Source organism: Esox lucius, chromosome 6 (assembly GCF_011004845.1).
Source record: "Esox lucius isolate fEsoLuc1 chromosome 6, fEsoLuc1.pri, whole genome shotgun sequence".
In the NCBI taxonomy this organism is placed as follows: Eukaryota; Metazoa; Chordata; class Actinopteri; order Esociformes; family Esocidae; genus Esox; species Esox lucius.
The window spans coordinates 8,112,091-8,130,695 of NC_047574.1; the positions used below are offsets into that span (position 1 = coordinate 8,112,091).

General features: G+C 43.7%; 1 protein-coding gene across 2 annotated transcripts in view; it reads left to right on the forward strand.

The window, feature by feature from the left end:
- Window positions 1–18,605, forward strand: part of ank3b (ankyrin 3b) — a 145,375-nt gene that overhangs the window by 2,531 nt on the left and 124,239 nt on the right. The window contains exon 1 of one of the 2 annotated variants that reach the window (XM_029120214.2): window positions 16,749–17,617. The exons of the other annotated variant lie outside the window; for it this stretch is intronic. Coding sequence (XP_028976047.2) covers window positions 17,549–17,617 — 69 coding nt within the window. The 5' untranslated portion in view covers window positions 16,749–17,548. Of the gene's footprint in view, window positions 1–16,748; window positions 17,618–18,605 lie in introns of those variants that run through there. 2 annotated transcript variants of the gene reach the window in all.

Genomic DNA, 18,605 nt, shown 5'->3' on the forward strand with positions numbered 1-18,605 from the left:
TTCACTAAATAACAAAGACTTAGTGCATGTCCACAGATGCACTTCAGAGAGCTGATTTATGATAGCAGTGGTTCTCAAATGGTGGGTCACAACCCAAATTTAGGACAGGTAAAGGTTTTAATAGATTCTGTGTTGTTTAAACACACAGTAATAATTAGAGGTACATTATAATCTAGCTCTCTAGTGGTTTAGACACACTGTGTTAGTTAAGTACAGCAAAGTGGCGCTAATTCTGCTCTCAAACAATAATTATCAGCAAAATAATGTCACTGGGCTTTATTTGGGTAACTTATTCAAATGTTTTTATTTAAATACTTAGGAAATTACATGGACTACATAATATGGTGTGTAATATGTAGTCTCAATGTTTTTAAAGAAGGTAATTTCTTTGGTGTATGTCAGTCCCAGGGGTTATGTTCTTTGGAAGGTAGGCGAGCCAGCCAAACAGTGGATTGGTGTGGATGCAGTGTGCTGTATGATGCTATCTTACTACTCTAACCTGCTTCGGTAGGTCAAGTCATCGCTTCACCTGACTTCATGCAGGTTTTGTTACCTTTTCGGTCATACAGACTGCTAACCCTTATTACAGACTGTGGAGCTAGCTGATGATGTCGTTATCATACAGACTGCTAACCCTTATTACAGACTGTGGAGCTAGCTGATGATGTTGTTATCATACAGACTGCTAACCCTTATTACAGACTGTGGAGCTAGCTGATGATGTCGTTATCATACAGACTGCTAACCCTTATTACAGACTGTGGAGCTAGCTGATGATGTAGTTATCATACAGACTGCTAACCCTTATTACAGACTGTGGAGCTAGCTGATGATGTCGTTTTCATACAGAATGCTAACCCTTATTACAGACTGTGGAGCTAGCTGATGATGTCGTTATCATACAGACTGCTAACCCTTACTACAGACATGTGGGACTGATGATGTCATTATCATTCACACTGCTAATCCATATGACAGACACATGGAGCTGATGATGTCATTGTCATAGAGACAAGGCTAGAAGCCATATGATGTCCTATATGGCCTCTAACCTTGTGCACCTCAGCAATGTCTCCTGGTCAGCCAGGTTAGTAGCTGAGCCAAGCCTTTTACAGTGCTGTTCCAGAGACAGAGACATGTTATACATCAGAGAATGGAAACAACAGCCCTGTGTGACCTAGCTGGGTCTGCGCTTTGTCAGAGGCTTTCTCATTCTCTCTCTCTCTCTCGCCTCTCTTTCTCTCTGTCTTTCTTTCTTTGTCTATTTTTCCGTCTGTCTCTATGTCTCTCTTTCTTTCTTTCTCCCTGTTCCTCTTTCTGTTTGTCCGGGCTTTGTCTTGTGTCTGGTCTAGGTAGGTGTTTGATTGGCATTTGGAGGGCATTCCATCTCGTGTCGTGCCGGTTGTCAGTAGTGATAGAGAATGCAGTTTAGATCTCCAGCAAAAAGTTAGAGGTAGGATTTGTTATACCAGTATGTATTTGTTACATAATGGTACACAGTGGCAATGAGGACTAACAGTGAACAATCTGAGTTGCAGGAGATTTCTGTTAGTGTGACGTAGACTGTTGATCTGTCTAGTATCGTAGTAGGATACCACTGTGGCATTTGGTCCCTCCCATCTGCCTCTCCGAGGTTACACTCAACACGGCTATTCCTTCCCGGTCCTGTCAGTTGCCACTCTGGTAAATATTTGTGTTAGTGAGAAACTTTGTCACAGTGCCTGAGAGAGGAAGATACTCCCCCGCTGTGTCGCCCGGCCTGAGGGAGGGAGAGCCTTCCCCATTGCTATCACAGGGCCTGAGAGAGGGAGACACTCCCCCCGCGCTGTCATCCGGCCTGAGAGAGGGAGAGTCTTCCCCATTGCTGTCACCCGGCCTGAGAGAGAGAGACCCTCCCCCACGCTGTCACCGGGCCCGAGAGAGAGAGACCCTCCCCCACGCTGTCACCCGGCCTGAGAGAGAGAGACACTTTCCGCTGTGTTAATAGAGCCAGAGAGGACAAATGAAGGCGCATTGTCTCAGCTCTTTAGTTTTATGGGTTTAAGCCCCGATGATCAAACCTTTTAATACTCCTCCAGCTTGATCTTTGATATAATCTAATGTTGCGTGGTAGTCACGTTGCATTATTGACATGTTGTTGATTAACATCAATTAAAACTATTTTAGGAGTTTTGAGTGTAGTGGCTATCTATTGCTTCAGTGAACCAAGCACCTTACGTGGACTTTAGCTTTGAAGAACCTGTGAGTTAGCACTTTAACAGTACACGTTTACCTGACGTGACTGTGAGTTAGCACGGTTACAGTACATCTGCACCTGTTGAGTTAAAACCTGGCCGTGTGATTTATAGTGCTCCGAACATACACACTCGCGCACGCACACGCACTCACACACATACACTGGAACACTCTGGAACACATGTCTTATGCACCTAGTACTGTTTGTTTAGTCTTTCATGACTCTCATAAGGTCAGGAGGTCAGACAGAGTTCAACCTGCAGTGGTTGTAAATCTCCTGAGAAGTGCCAAATTCAGTTACCTTTTCAGTCATAGAGACGGCTAACCCATACTACAGACGTGGAGATGATGATGTCTTATCATACAGACTGCCAGCCCATGATGTTATCATTTATTCATTGACAGATGCTAGCAAATGCTATGCTAGCAGTGCTAGCATATTTTGTCAACAATAGCTAGCGAGGCTAATGTTAGTTAGTTAAAATTCAGTGGACTCCCCTCAATATTAACTAGCTAGTTAACGTTCTACCGCATCTTAAATCAATTCGGTGACATCAAATGTTTATCTACTAATTATTTGCTTTGGAGGTGGTATCGAGTTTTCAATACTAATTTACAGTCTTCATCAGCTCCCACTGAGTAAGCGTTAAGTGGAGTCCTCAGTTAGGATAGCAAGGATATCAGCCCCAACAGGAGCGTCCAAAACAGTACTGTGACACAACGTGCAATCTAGGAAAACATAAGACTCCACTCTGACCCTTTCTCCCTCCATGCCTGTCCATCCAGTCCACTCCCCCATCTTCTCGCCCCTCACTCACTAACCACGTCTTCACCTCTCTCTGTCCTAGCTGACTGTCTGGTTAGTCTGCTGGTTTTCTGTTTCCATGGAGCTGGGGTTGTCATGGTGAAACAATGGCTTTGTGGATGTTACCATGGGGACCCAACCAAAATCACCCTAGGCCATTCACGAATCATCCCTATATGTTATTTCTGACTGCTGTAGTCGTTTTTGGTCAACAATACTCGCAAGAATGAACGCACATTTTCATACATTAACCTTTTTCAACAATAAGCATTGTAGTGAATATTTTTGTCGTTTTTATTCTTATCCTTTAAAAAATAAGTCAGAGAAATACTCAGAATTGGTTTGATCTTAGAATTTGTTTGATTTGAAATTCTTTCTCTCTTTCACTTTCTCTTCCTCTGTATCTCGATTTCAACATGCTTTAATGGTATAAGTGACTAGTAGTCAGTATTGCCAAAGCAAGATGATAGAATATTATTATTAAAACAGTGAAAGCAATAGTAGAGCCCTGTTTCCCAAAAGGTTGGGACGCTGTGTAAATTGTAAATAAAAACAGAATGCAATGAAGTGCAAATCATTTGAACCCCATATTCTATAGAAAATAGTGACAACATAGCAAATGAAACTGAGACATTTTATTGTTTCTTGAAAAATATATGCCCTCTTTGAATTTGATGCCAGCAACACATTTAAAAAAAGTTGGGACAGTGGCAACAGCAGACTGGAAATTGTTTAATGCTAAATAACTAAACCTGGTGGAATATTACATAACTAACTAGGTTAATTGGCAACAGGTCTGTACCATGATTGGGTATTAACAGATCATTCCAGAAAGGATGGGTCTGTCAGAAGTGAGGATGGGGAGGGGTTCACCACTCTGTGAAAGACTGCACGGGCAAATATTGCAACAATTTAAGAATAACGTTTCTCAATGTATAATTACAAAGAGTCTGGGGATCTCATCATCTATGGTACATAATATAGTTAAAAGATTCAGAGAGAATCTTTCTGTATGTAAGGGACAAGGCCGAAAATCAATTTTGGATGGCCGTGATCTTCGGGGCCTCAAGCGGCACTGCGTTAAAAACAGACAAATCTGTGGTGGACATCACTGCATGGGCTCAAGAACACTTCCCAAAACCACTGTGTGTGAAAACAGTATGTCGCTGCATCCACAAATGCGAGTTACCATGCAAAGAAGAAACCATATATAAACAGGATCCAGAACCGCCGTCCTCTTCTCTGGGCCCAAGCCCATTTAAGATGGACTGAGGCAAAGTGGAACTCTGTTCTGTGGTCTGATAAATCAAAATTTGAAATTATTGGACATTGTGTCCTCTGGACTGAAGAGGAGAGGGACCATCTGTCTTCTTATCAGCGCACAGTTCAAATGTCAGCCTCCATGAGGGTATGGGGGTTCATTAGTGGACATAGCATGGGTTACTTGCACATCAGTGAAGGCGTCATTAATTCTGAACAATATACACTGGTTTTAGAGCAACATATGCTGCCATCCGGATAACGTTTTTTCAGGGAAGACCTTGCTTATTTCAGCAAGACAATGACAAACCACATTCTGCACATATTACAACAGCATGGCTCTGTAGTAAAAGGTGCTAAACTGGCCTGCCTGTGGTCAGTTTGGCACTACAGGCTATTGAAAACATTTGGTGTATTATCAAACGGAAAACAGGACAAAGGAGACCGGAACTCTTGAGCAGCTGAAATCCTCTATAAAGCAAGAATGGGAAAACATTTCACTTTCAAAACTACAGCAATAGGTCTCCTCAGTTCCCAAAGACTTACAGAGTGTTGTTAATAGAGGTGATGCAACACAGTGGTTAACATGCCCCGTCCCAACTCATTTTTAACGTGTTGCTGGCATCAAATTCAAAATGGGCATGTACTTTTTTTTTTTTTCTATTTTTTTTTTTAAACGATAACATTTCTCAGATTCAACATTGAATACGTTGTCTTTTTACTATTCTTAGTTAAATATAGGGATAGATGATTTGCACATCATTGCATTCTGGTTTTATTGGCATTTTGTGCGGCATCCCAACTTTTTTGGAAATCAGGGGTTGTAGATACAATACCCCTGCACATAGACTACACTGAGAACAGCGCAATATGGAATAAACACCTGCACAGATATTTACAGATCTTAAGTGGGAGAGATAGGTATTCTCTAAAGGAAAGAGACTGGGCCAAGCCTTGTAATGCAGTGGTATTTATATCTCGGGTCCTTCCTGTGGGCAGTGAGTTTATCTGTCCATCAGTTCACCTAAAGGTTTTGTTCTCACCTGCAGAAGCTGCATATCTCTTTTGACTCACATAGCTAGGATTTTCTGTACTGATGTTATCAGCCTGCTAAATCAACATATCTATCTGCCAGCATGGATATGCCAGTTTTAGCAGGCCTCTTTGACAGTAGTTCTATTGTACTCAGTGGGTTGTTGGTTTTCCTCTGAGTACGGTAATGGTTCTGTTGACCCGTTCTGCGCACAGTATATGGTGATCTGTTTCCTCTGGTTGGTTTCTTAACTGTTATATTGGAATCTTGTCTTGTCATCTAAATAATGTCTGTGGGGAAGCTACATCTGTAGAATATGCATGTAATTTTAGGTACAGATCTACAGTGTAGTGTACAGTGTATAGAGTTTAATGACAGGGGCAGTACTTTGTAGTGTGAGTATTACTTCTGATACCATAATACAATCCAAGCCTCTAAGAGACAAATCCACGCAGCTGTCAAGTCTTGTCTCGTCCCAACACTCTGGATAAGGAGGAGGCCAAGCTGTGAGGGGAAGAGGGAGGGCACCGAGACCTGCAGGGACAGGAGGAGGAGGATGTGTGGAGCGTATAGGAGGATGAGGGGGTGGGGGGGTCTGATTGGAGAAGGTAGAGGGGAGGAGCTTCGGGAAAGGAGGAGAAGCTAGTGCGTGAGGGCAGGAGTTTCTCAGAAGAGGGAAGAGAATCAGCGCCTATGACAGGAAATATGATTCAATGTAATGAGTTAAATGAAGTCCACAGATCAGGCCTGAAGCACTGAGTTGGATCAGGACTGGAGAGGGGAGGGAGTGGTGCATGCTGCATGCACTGGGCTGGATGGGGAGGAAAGAGGAGCGTGTCTCGGCCAGTCAGGAGCTCCCCCTGACAGGCAATTTGTCCCGTAGTCTCACACCACTCTCATCCCAGGGAATCGTAGCCACTCTTCGGCTCAGTGCTCCACACTGCCTGGCAGAGCCAAACAGGGCCATCCGCTCAGCTCTTTACACAGCCAGCACAGCTAGCAGTCAGAAGGACTCAGCTTAAACCACTTGATAAAGGCCACTGGCTGCTGGTTAGATGCTCATAGATAGATACGGTTCTGGAGAGTGCTGGTGAGTGCAGGGACTCAGCCTGAAGGAGACAAACCAGTGTGTGACTTAATGGAAGACTAAAGGCAGTCAGAAAGAGATTAGGATGGTTTTACGAATAAGAGAATAAAATTCACCAATGAATAATGTCATGTGTTATGTGAGTATGTACCAGATGCCCTTTGACTGTTAGACATATACGCCGCTTGTTCATCTCATTGAGTGTTGTGGCTCAGTGTCTCTGTTCTCTCCCCTGGATCTCCAGTGGTTCCCAGGTGATGATAGGGGCCTGAGTGGAAAGGTTCTGGAGCCACTGACCTAGCTATAGATCAAAATACTGTACATGTGTTGAAGCATTGTAGATAGTCCAGCAGTTAAGCATCTGACCAGTGACTGAAAATCTGGATTGTATCCTTGAGCCATGACGGTGAAAATATGTTGTTCCGTCCCTGAGCAAGGCATTTAATCATACTTGCTGTCAGCTGTAAATAGTAATGTGTTGTAACTCAACATACCTGGTAATATAAAGCAAAAAAACACAATAATTTAGCATATTTGATTCCCCTTTGAAAATGAACAGCCCTTGAGCACAAGCCATGTCAAACAAATGTGCCTGTTATGTCAGTGGTCTCAATCATTAATTCTGGACTCCAGTGGAACTGGGTTATAAAATGCAGTCATGTCATACAATTGACCATTTACCCAATTCTAACTTATCATAACACAATCTTGTTTTATTTCAGTACAAATACTCCTCATTGCAGACTAACTAAAAAACATGTGAATCCTTTTGAATTATCCAATGGATTTTGATTATTCACTGTTAATGAAAAATAGAGGTGTGAAAAACATACAAGGCTAAGGGAAGGCCAAAAGCATTGCAGTTGTTTCTGATTGATATCAGGTGGGTGTTAGCATGAACAACTGCAGGCATCCTGGGATAATATATGGTGTTATTTTATGATGTGTGGTTAAGAGGAGCAGGACAGTATCCTGGAATCAGTATCCTGGTAACAGTTAACATCTCATGCTCTAGTAATTCCTTCCATTTCCTTTTGTAGTAATTCCTTCCATTTCCTTTTGTAGTAATTCCTTCCATTTCTTTTTATAGTATTTCCTTCCATTTCCTTTTTTTACTAAGTTCTTCCATTTCCTTCTGTAGTCAGTCCTTCCATCTCCTTTTGTAGTAATTCCTTCCATTTCATTTTGTAGTAATTCCTTCCATTTCCTTTTATAGTATTTCCTTCCATTTCCTTTTTTTTTTTTACTAAGTTCTGTCATTTCCTTCTGTAGTCAGTCCTTCCATCTCTTTCTATAATCAAAATATTGACACTGATAAAATGGCCAGTGTACCTTAGTTATGAGCTGTTGTTAGTCCAATCAAATACTGACTGGTGCCAGTGTCCGTTCATGCAAAGGTGTTAGTAGTCATCTTAACAATGGAAATGTGTGTTTTGACAGCACAGACCAGACAAGCAGAGGCAGCTACAGTTTTAAGTGGTGTTTTTGACCTGCAGACAGAAGCATGGGTGGGGCTTGACTGTGATAACATGTGACCCCACCAGGCTTCCAGCTGCAACATGTCTGTTGCTTCATATAATGGTTTGTTGGATGACGCCAAAAACTGTGACCTTAGAAGTAAGTGACAGTCATTCATGCAGAATTTCAAAGACATTTCACTGGAAGCCCATTAGCCTCAAGCTGTGTTGATATATCAGCTTCTCTCTCATACATGGAAATGATTGGAAAGCATTATAGTATCAAAAGCAGATCCTGAATTGGCCTAGTGGTAGAAAGCAGACTGTGGTGGTAGAGAATGGACTGTGGTGGTAGAGAGTGGACTGTGGTGGTAGAGAGTGGACTGTTGTGGTGGTAGAGAGTGGACTGTGGTGTGGTGGTAGAGAGTGGACTGTTGTGGTGGTAGAGAGTGGACTGTTGTGGTGGTAGAGAGTGGACTGGTGTGGTGGTAGAGAGTGGACTGTGGTGTGGTGGTAGAGAGTGGACTGGTGTGCGGTGGTAGAGAGTGGACTGTGGTGTGGTGGTAGAGAGTGGACTGTTGTGGTGGTAGAGAGTGGACTGGTGTGGTGGTAGAGAGTGGACTGGTGTGTGGTGGTAGAGAGTGGACTGTGGTGTGGTGGTAGAGAGTGGACTGTGGTGTGGTGGTAGAGAGTGGACTGGTGTGGTGGTAGAGAGTGGACTGTGGTGTGGTGGTAGAGAGTGGACTGTGTGGTGGTAGAGAGTGGACTGTGTGGTGGTAGAGAGTGGACTGTGGTGTGGTGGTAGAGAGTGGACTGTTGTGGTGGTAGAGAGTGGACTGTGGGGTGGTAGAGAGTGGACTGTGGTGTGGTGGTAGAGAGTGGACTATGTGGTGGTAGAGAGTGGACTGTGGGGTGGTAGAGAGTGGACTGTGGTGTGGTGGTAGAGAGTGGACTGTGGGGTGGTAGAGAGTGGACTGTGGGGTAGTAGAGAGTGGACTGTGTTGTGGTGGTAGAGAGTGGACTGTGGGGTGGTAGAGAGTGGACTGGTGTGGTGGTAGAGAGTGGACTGTGGTGTGGTGGTAGAATGTGGACTGTTGTGGTGATAGAGAGTGGACTGTTGTGGTGGTAGAGAGTGGACTGGTGTGGTGGTAGAGAGTGGACTGTGTGGTGGTAGAGAGTGGACTGTTGTGGTGGTAGAGAGTGGACTGTGGGGTGGTGGTAGAGAGTGGACTGGTGTGGTGGTAGAGAGTGGACTGTGGTGTGGTGGTAGAGAGTGGACTGGTGTGCGGTGGTAGAGAGTGGACTGTGGTGTGGTGGTAGAGAGTGGACTGTTGTGGTGGTAGAGAGTGGACTGGTGTGGTGGTAGAGAGTGGACTGGTGTGTGGTGGTAGAGAGTGGACTGTGGTGTGGTGGTAGAGAGTGGACTGTGGTGTGGTGGTAGAGAGTGGACTGTTGTGGTGGTAGAGAGTGGACTGGTGTGGTGGTAGAGAGTGGACTGTGTGGTGGTAGAGAGTGGACTGTTGTGGTGGTAGAGAGTGGACTGTGGGGTGGTGGTAGAGAGTGGACTGTGGGGTGGTAGAGAGTGGACTGTGGGGTGGTGGTAGAGAGTGGACTGTGGGGTGGTAGAGAGTGGACTGTGGTGTGGTGGTAGAGAGTGGACTGTGGGGTGGTGGTAGAGAGTGGACTGTGGTGTGGTGGTAGAGAGTGGACTGTGGGGTGGTAGAGAGTGGACTGTGGGGTGGTGGTAGAGAGTGGACTGTGGGGTGGTAGAGAGTGGACTGTGGTGTGGTGGTAGAGAGTGGACTGTGGGGTGGTAGAGAGTGGACTGTGGGGTGGTGGTAGAGAGTGGACTGTGGGGTGGTAGAGAGTGGACTGTGGTGTGGTGGTAGAGAGTGGACTGTGGGGTGGTGGTAGAGAGTGGACTGTGGTGTGGTGGTAGAGAGTGGACTGTGGGGTGGTAGAGAGTGGACTGTGGTGTGGTGGTAGAGAGTGGACTGTGGGGTGGTGGTAGAGAGTGGACTGTGGTGTGGTGGTAGAGAGTGGACTGGTGTGGTGGTAGAGAGTGGACTGTGGGGTGGTAGAGAGTGGACTGTGGGATGGGGGACTGGACTATTTGTTTTTAAACTAAATATTGTTATTGTTAATTTGTTATTTCGAGTGATATAAAAACATTTTAATGATCAAATTATGATCTGAATTGCAGTGTTGACATTGGCAAAATCCAAATCACCATAACTCCAAAAAACATGCCTAATAGGCCACCTGAAAGTGGACCAATGTGAGATTTATTGAGATAGTGATATTATTTGTATTGCCTTAATTGTGCAGCCCTAGTCCACCTCCGATTCACACCTTGGTACCTTGATTTTATCTGTTCTTTTTGCCATATCATGTATTTCTGAGAAAAAATTAACAAATCTAAATAAAGCACTGAGGAGGGACTTAAGCATCTACTGTATTAGTCTATATATAGCTGGTGTTTACAGTGAGCTGCCCATGTTACATTCCTCTACACCCTGTGAAGAACACAGTACCGTTCTGCCAAAATGCTACTTTATGTCAGTTTGTGAGACCACAACTGATTATTTTATTTCTTGTTTAGTTTTAGTTGTAATTTCATAACTGACCATCAGGATCCACAACTTACTAATGGCAAACCTGAAATAAAATAAAAGCTTAGATTGATGTAACAAGCTGACGTATTGGTAGAGACATGAAGCATCACAAAAACATGTTTTCATCTTTTTGATTTTAAAACAAAGTTGGAAGTAAGGGGTAGGTAGGCGTAAAAGGTAGGTGAGTTTAAAGGGTAGGTGGATTTAATGGGTAAGTGGATTTAAAGGGTAGGTGGATTTATAGGGTAGGTGGATTTATAGGGTAGGTGGATTTAAAGGGTAGGTGGATTTATAGGGTAGGTGAGTTTAAAGGGTAGGTGAGTTTAAAGGGTAGGTGGATTTAAAGGGTAGGTGGATTTATAGGGTAGGTGGATTTATAGGGTAGGTGGATTTAAAGGGTAGGTGGATTTATAGGGTAGGTGGATTTAAAGGGTAGGTGGATTTAAAGGGTAGGTGGATTTAAAGGGTAGGTGGATTTATAGGGTAGGTGAGTTTAAAGGGTAGGTGGATTTAAAGGGTAGGTGGGTTTAATAAGTATGCATATACTAGTGGGTCACTATTCAAATGTTTGAGGAACTGCCTGAACTGGAAAAAAATGGCAGAATTAGGTATACTGTCATAAAGAGCTTCCAGCCAGCTTATTACCTAATATGTAAGCTTTTAAGCATCCTCAATGTCAAGCTACAAATTAAACCAAGGTTTGTGCACTCAAGACTAATGGTTTCAATAACATGCAAACTCAAAAGCAAATATGTATTTACTGTACACCAATCATCTTGCTAGGTTGCTAACCACCAAGACAGCTTGGGCTTGTGTCAGCCTCCTTTTAGCACTTTATGAGTCTGCATACATGCCTATTGTCACCTACAGCTTACATTGTGAATTGGCCTACACACACAGCAACTTTGTCCGGTCTAAGGTGCTGACCGCTGGCCAATTCCAGCCCGCTGCACACCTGACGCAACCACCTGTTAAAGAAGGAGTGGGAGTGCCCCACACAAGCACACATGTTCCTGTGGAATAGAAATGTGTTTGTTTGCAAGGGATAAGGCACTGATTAGGCAGCAGACAGACAGTTGACTATAACATAGCATATGATTAGGCAGCAGACAGACAGACAGTTGACTATAATATAGCATATGATTAGCCAGCAGACAGACAGACAGTTGACTATAACATAGCATATGATTAGGCAGCAGACAGACAGTTGACTATAACATAGCATATGATTAGGCAGCAGACAGACAGACAGTTGACTATAACATAGCATATGATTAGCCAGCAGACAGACAGACAGTTGACTATAACATAGCATATGATTTGGCAGCAGACAGACAGACAGTTGACTATAACATAGCATATGATTAGGCAGCAGACAGACAGATGACTATAACATAGCATATGATTAGGCAGCAGACAGACAGTTGACTATAACATAGCATATGATTAGGCAGCAGACAGACAGACCGTTGACTATAACATAGCATATGATTAGGCTGCAGACAGACAGTTGACTATAACATAGCATATGATTAGGCAGCAGGCAGACAGACCGTTGACTATAACATAGCATATGATTAGGCAGCAGACAGACAGTTGACTATAACATAGCATATGATTAGGCCGCAGACAGACAGACAGTTGACTATAACATAGCATATGATTTGACAGCAGACAGACAGACAGTTGACTATAACATAGCATATGATTAGGCCGCAGACAGACAGTTGACTATAACATAGCATATGATTAGGCCGCAGACAGACAGACAGTTGACTATAACATAGCATATGATTAGGCCGCAGACAGACAGACAGTTGACTATAACATAGCATATGATTAGGCCGCAGACAGACAGACAGTTGACTATAACATAGCATATGATTAGGCAGCAGACAGACAGATGACTATAACATAGCATATGATTAGGCAGCAGACAGACAGTTGACTATAACATAGCATATGATTAGGCAGCAGACAGACAGACCGTTGACTATAACATAGCATATGATTAGGCAGCAGACAGACAGTTGACTATAACATAGCATATGATTAGGCCGCAGACAGACAGACAGTTGACTATAACATAGCATATGATTTGACAGCAGACAGACAGACAGTTGACTATAACATAGCATATGATTAGGCCGCAGACAGACAGACAGTTGACTATAACATAGCATATGATTAGGCCGCAGACAGACAGACAGTTGACTATAACATAGCATATGATTAGGCCGCAGACAGACAGACAGTTGACTATAACATAGCATATGATTAGGCAGCAGATAGACAGATGACTATAACATAGCATATGATTAGGCAGCAGACAGACAGTTGACTATAACATAGCATATGATTAGGCAGCAGACAGACAGACCGTTGACTATAACATAGCATATGATTAGGCAGCAGACAGACAGTTGACTATAACATAGCATATGATTAGGCCGCAGACAGACAGACAGTTGACTATAACATAGCATATGATTTGACAGCAGACAGACAGACAGTTGACTATAAGATAGCATATGATTAGGCCGCAGACAGACAGACAGTTGACTATAACATAGCATATGATTTGACAGCAGACAGACAGACAGTTGACTATAACATAGCATATGATTAGGCCGCAGACAGACAGACAGTTGACTATAACATAGCATATGATTAGGCCGCAGACAGACAGACAGTTGACTATAACATAGCATATGATTAGGCAGCAGACAGACAGATGACTATAACATAGCATATGATTAGGCAGCAGACAGACAGTTGACTATAACATAGCATATGATTAGGCAGCAGGCAGACAGACCGTTGACTATAACATAGCATATGATTAGGCAGCAGACAGACAGTTGACTATAACATAGCATATGATTAGGCCACAGACAGACAGACAGTTGACTATAACATAGCATATGATTTGACAGCAGACAGACAGACAGTTGACTATAACATAGCATATGATTAGGCCGCAGACAGACAGACAGTTGACTATAACATAGCATATGATTAGGCCGCAGACAGACAGACAGTTGACTATAACATAGCATATGATTTGACAGCAGGCAGACAGACCGTTGACTATAACATAGCATATGATTAGGCAGCAGACAGACAGACCATTGACTATAACATAGCATATGATTAGGCAGCAGGCAGACAGACAGTTGACTATAACATAGCATATGATTAGGCCGCAGACAGACAGACAGTTGACTATAACATAGCATATGATTAGGCAGCAGGCAGACAGACCGTTGACTATAACATAGCATATGATTAGGCAGCAGACAGACAGTTGACTATAACATAGCATATGATTAGGCCACAGACAGACAGACAGTTGACTATAACATAGCATATGATTTGACAGCAGACAGACAGACAGTTGACTATAACATAGCATATGATTAGGCCGCAGACAGACAGACAGTTGACTATAACATAGCATATGATTTGACAGCAGACAGACAGACCGTTGACTATAACATAGCATATGATTAGGCAGCAGGCAGACAGACCGTTGACTATAACATAGCATATGATTAGGCAGCAGACAGACAGACAGTTGACTATAACATAGCATATGATTAGGCCGCAGACAGACAGACAGTTGACTATAACATAGCATATGATTAGGCCGCAGACAGACAGACAGTTGACTATAACATAGCATATGATTAGGCCGCTGACAGACAGTTGACTATAACATAGCATATGATTAGGCTGCAGACAGACAGTTGACTATAACATAGCATATGATTAGGCCGCAGACAGACAGACAGTTGACTATAACATAGCATATGATTAGGCCGCAGACAGACAGACAGTTGACTATAAGATAGCATATGATTAGGCCGCAGACAGACAGACAGTTGACTATAACATAGCATATGATTAGGCCGCAGACAGACAGACAGTTGACTATAACATAGCATATGATTAGGCCGCAGACAGACAGACAGTTGACTATAACATAGCATATGATTAGGCAGCAGACAGACAGACAGTTGACTATAACATAGCATATGTACAGTTTGTCCGTGTCACGCTATCAGGCGGCACCCTGCTGACAGACGAAGTTGGTCTCTGTATTGTCCTGTTCAGTTGGCCTTCTGCCTTGTTGTCTCGGCAGGTTTCTGCTCACAGGAGCCCCAGGTTGGTCCAGTATGGCTTAAGACCATAGGGTCATACCAGCTGGCCAAAGCTCCAAGCCCACCTCGCATTTCTAATCTGTTTACCATCTGATTAAACCAGACAGAAACAAAGTTACTGCAACAGAATCTATTGCTTTACTGATTACTTGTTGCTCAGTGATGCCCTTCAAGGTAACCCTTGAAGTGACTGGGCTGTTGTGAGGAGACTGACAGGCAGAGCCCTGTTCATTAGTGGATCTTGTAACCTAGATGTTACCGAGATGATCCTGGTGCTAATGCATTTGACAATTTGGGGACACAACAATGGTCTGAGTTTCACCGAATTCCAGACGTGCTGTCAGCTCGGGTGTGAAACATCTTTGGCCGTCCACCCTACGCCAAACGAGACTGGTGCTACGCTGCAGTCACAACCTATTAAGGCCAATGGAAACACAGACCCTCTGGGGCGATTATTATCTTCAGAATGAGTGAGAGAAACTGACAGTGTTCCCCAAAACATGGTTCAATTTGGGATACCGCTTTGTCTCGGATGCCTTGGAGCATCTTGGAATCATTTGACCTAAAGGTGCCAATGCCTCATTAAAATAGGTCTTGTTTTACTCAGTGAAAGATTTCCGGCGCGCGTCTTGGTTGTTGTTTATGTCATTCCTGCTGTCCACCAGCAGAGGGCAGAGTGGAGAGGCTACAGGAGCTTCACGTATGGCAAGTAGACCGGACTGAACCGATTTAATTAGTCTCTGTGTGGGTCCAAAATGGCGCCTACTATGCATCCTGGTCTGAAGTAGTGCAATAACTGGAGAAGAGGAAACCAGTTGGGATGCAGTCTATATCAGGGGGTCTATATCTGTCTACGCTGCCCTTGTTTTGCCTTATCAGTGTGCTCTCTACAGTAAGATGTCTTCTGATAACTAAACAGGAAACCCACTATGAGTTGGGAGGTGGTGGGGGTCTTATTTGTTTGTTCGCCAGCACACTAATCACTCTACATAACCCTTAGAGAGAGACTTGGTCCCACACGATATAATGTGTTGTTCCCAGATTACTCTCAAACATTGCATTGAAGTTTTCTCTCAATGTCGTGCCATCACCGGTCAGTCAAGTTGTCCAGTGTTCTGCCTATGTGAGGCTTCTCCTACATCTAAAAACAATTGTGTGTGTTAGCAGTCCATCTCCTTTGTACTGTATCTGCTCTGTTATTGTTACGGTTCCATCTCCTCCTGTGTACTGTGTCTGCTCTGTCTGTCTGTTATTGTGTTACTGTTCCATCTCCTTCTGTGTACTGTGTCTGCTCTGTCTGTCTGTCTGTCTGTCTGTTATTGTGTTACGGTTCCATCTCCTCCTGTGTACTGTGTCTGCTCTGTCTGTCTGTCTGTCTGTCTGTTAGTGTTACTGTTCCATCTCCTTCTGTGTACTGTGTCTGCTCTGTCTGTCTGTCTGTCTGTTAGTGTTACTGTTCCATCTCCTTCTGTGTACTGTGTCTGCTCTGTCTGTCTGTCTGTTAGTGTTACTGTTCCATCTCCTTCTGTGTACTGTGTCTGCTCTGTCTGTCTGTCTGTCTGTTAGTGTTACTGTTCCATCTCCTTCTGTGTACTGTGTCTGCTCTGTCTGTCTGTCTGTCTGTTAGTGTTACTGTTCCATCTCCTTCTGTGTACTGTGTCTGCTCTGTCTGTCTATCTGTCTGTCTGTTATTGTGTTACTGTTCCATCTCCTTCTGTGTACTGTGTCTGCTCTGTCTGTCTATCTGTCTGTCTGTTATTGTGTTATGGTTCCATCTCCTTCTGTGTACTGTGTCTGCTCTGTCTGCCTATCTGTCTGTCTGTTATTGTGTTATGGTTCCATCTCCTTCTGTGTACTGTGTCTGCTCTGTCTGTCTATCTGTCTGTCTGTTATTGTGTTATGGTTCCATCTCCTTCTGTGTACTGTGTCTACTGTCTACCCTGTTCGTTATTCTTACTGTTCCAGGAGATGGGAGGGGCTTCTTTCAGATTCACTTTCTGATTCAGATTCACTTGGTGCTCTTGGTTGAGAGGAGACAACTCTCCCTTTCTGGAAAGCACCAGATGCTTCTTAAAAGGAGTGGGCAGACAGCCAGCCTTAGAAAGCAGGACAGAGGGGCATCACTCACCCGGAGATACCTATTCACTATTAACTGTCAGCCGTCTGAAAACCATTCCTCTTTTTCTCTCTGTTTGTCTGTCGATGTCTTTCCATGTCTTGCCTTATCGTTTCATACACACCCATCCTGTTCACCACCGTCTCTCTGTTTCTCTCTCTCTTTCTCTCTCTCTTTCTCTCCGTCCCTTGCTCTTTCACACTTCTTCCCTCCCATCGGCTGAGCGAGAGAAAGGGCACTCTTCTCCATCAGTACCATTCAGATCGTAAGAGGCAGAAGAGAAAGAAAGGGAGATATTGAGACAGGGGGTAAGTGAGAAAGAAGGAAAGTGAGAGAGAGAAAGTGAGAGGGAGAGAGAGAGAAAGTGAGAGAGTGGAAGCAGAGTGTGAGCAACACAGTGTTGGTCTTTACAGTGGTGGGCAGACGGGCAGGGAGACAGCAGCCAATGAGTACAGAGCCCACCGACTGAAGAATATTCCTTTATTTAATTATCCTGCCTGTTGCTGCTCTGACTCTCTGACTTGTATGAGCTCATATAAGATAGAGGAGTACAGAGAGAGAGAGAGAAAGAGAGAGGAATAGTTTGTATGGGAGCGTGCGTTTGTTTGAGTGAGTGACTGAGTGAGACAGAACGCCTCAGCCTCACATTCATCTAGTTGGCCTCCTCTGCTCTGCTGATGGACTTTGGGTTGGACTTTAAGCCCTGAGCTGCCTGAACTGACTGTAACGCTGCTCTAGTATTTATGTTGGATTAACCAGCGGCGATCAGCCAGCGACATGAGTGAGGAGGGCAAGGAGAAGGGCTCTGGGAAGACAGCGTCTCACCGCAAGAAGAAAGGGAAAAAGGTAAAAACATGGAACTGCTGGCTTAACAAGTATGAACATTAAGACTAGTCTTCTGGCTTTACAAGTATAAACATTAAGACTAGTCTTCTGGCTTTACAAGTATAAACATTAAGACTAGTCCTCTGGCTTTACCAGTATAAACATTAAGACTAGTCCTCTGAGTTAACAAGTATGAACATTAAGACTAGTCTTCTGGCTTTACAAGTATAAACATTAAGACTAGTCTTCTGGCTTCACAAGTATAAACATTAAGACTAGTCTTATGGCTTAACAAGTATAAACATTAAGACTAGTCTTCTGGCTTTACAAGTATAAACATTAAGACTAGTCCTCTGAGTTAACAAGTATAAACATTAAGACTAGTCTTCTGGGTTAATAAGTTCACCATTTAGTCTATAGGAGACTTGAGAAAGACAAATGCCACACAGCTGCTTGTCTGTAAGTGAGGGAGTGTCTGATCAATGCTAATGCTGTGGTATTTCTACCCAGTTAGGAAGGTGAAGCTACTCTGTAATACCACAGCAGGGTACCAGGGTAGAAATACCACCTGGTACAGGGACATCTAATGGAAGAGCACGACAGTGACGAGGTCTTATTCAGATTTTCTCCCATACCGACTAGATATATTTAGTGACTACCAGGAGACCTTTTAGGCTGGAGTGTTGTGTGATGTTAGCGCTCTGCTGCTAATGCGGTTATACCATTTTGTCAGTGGTTTATGGTTACATAAAATGCTTCCTAATCTTCTAACAGTTACGTCAGGTTGCCGGTGGTTACATGCCTCCATGCCATGTTTCCAATGGTTCATAATGTTCTAGATTATTCTAGTGCAGTTCTGTCAAGTAGTCAATGGTTTGATGGCTCCATACAATGTTCCAAATGGTTCCTGATGTTCTAGATTATCGTAGTCATGTTGACAATGGGATCCCCTGGCAGCAGCCGTTATATGTAACAGGTGCAGTTTAACACTGGGGTGATCTCGTTGGTG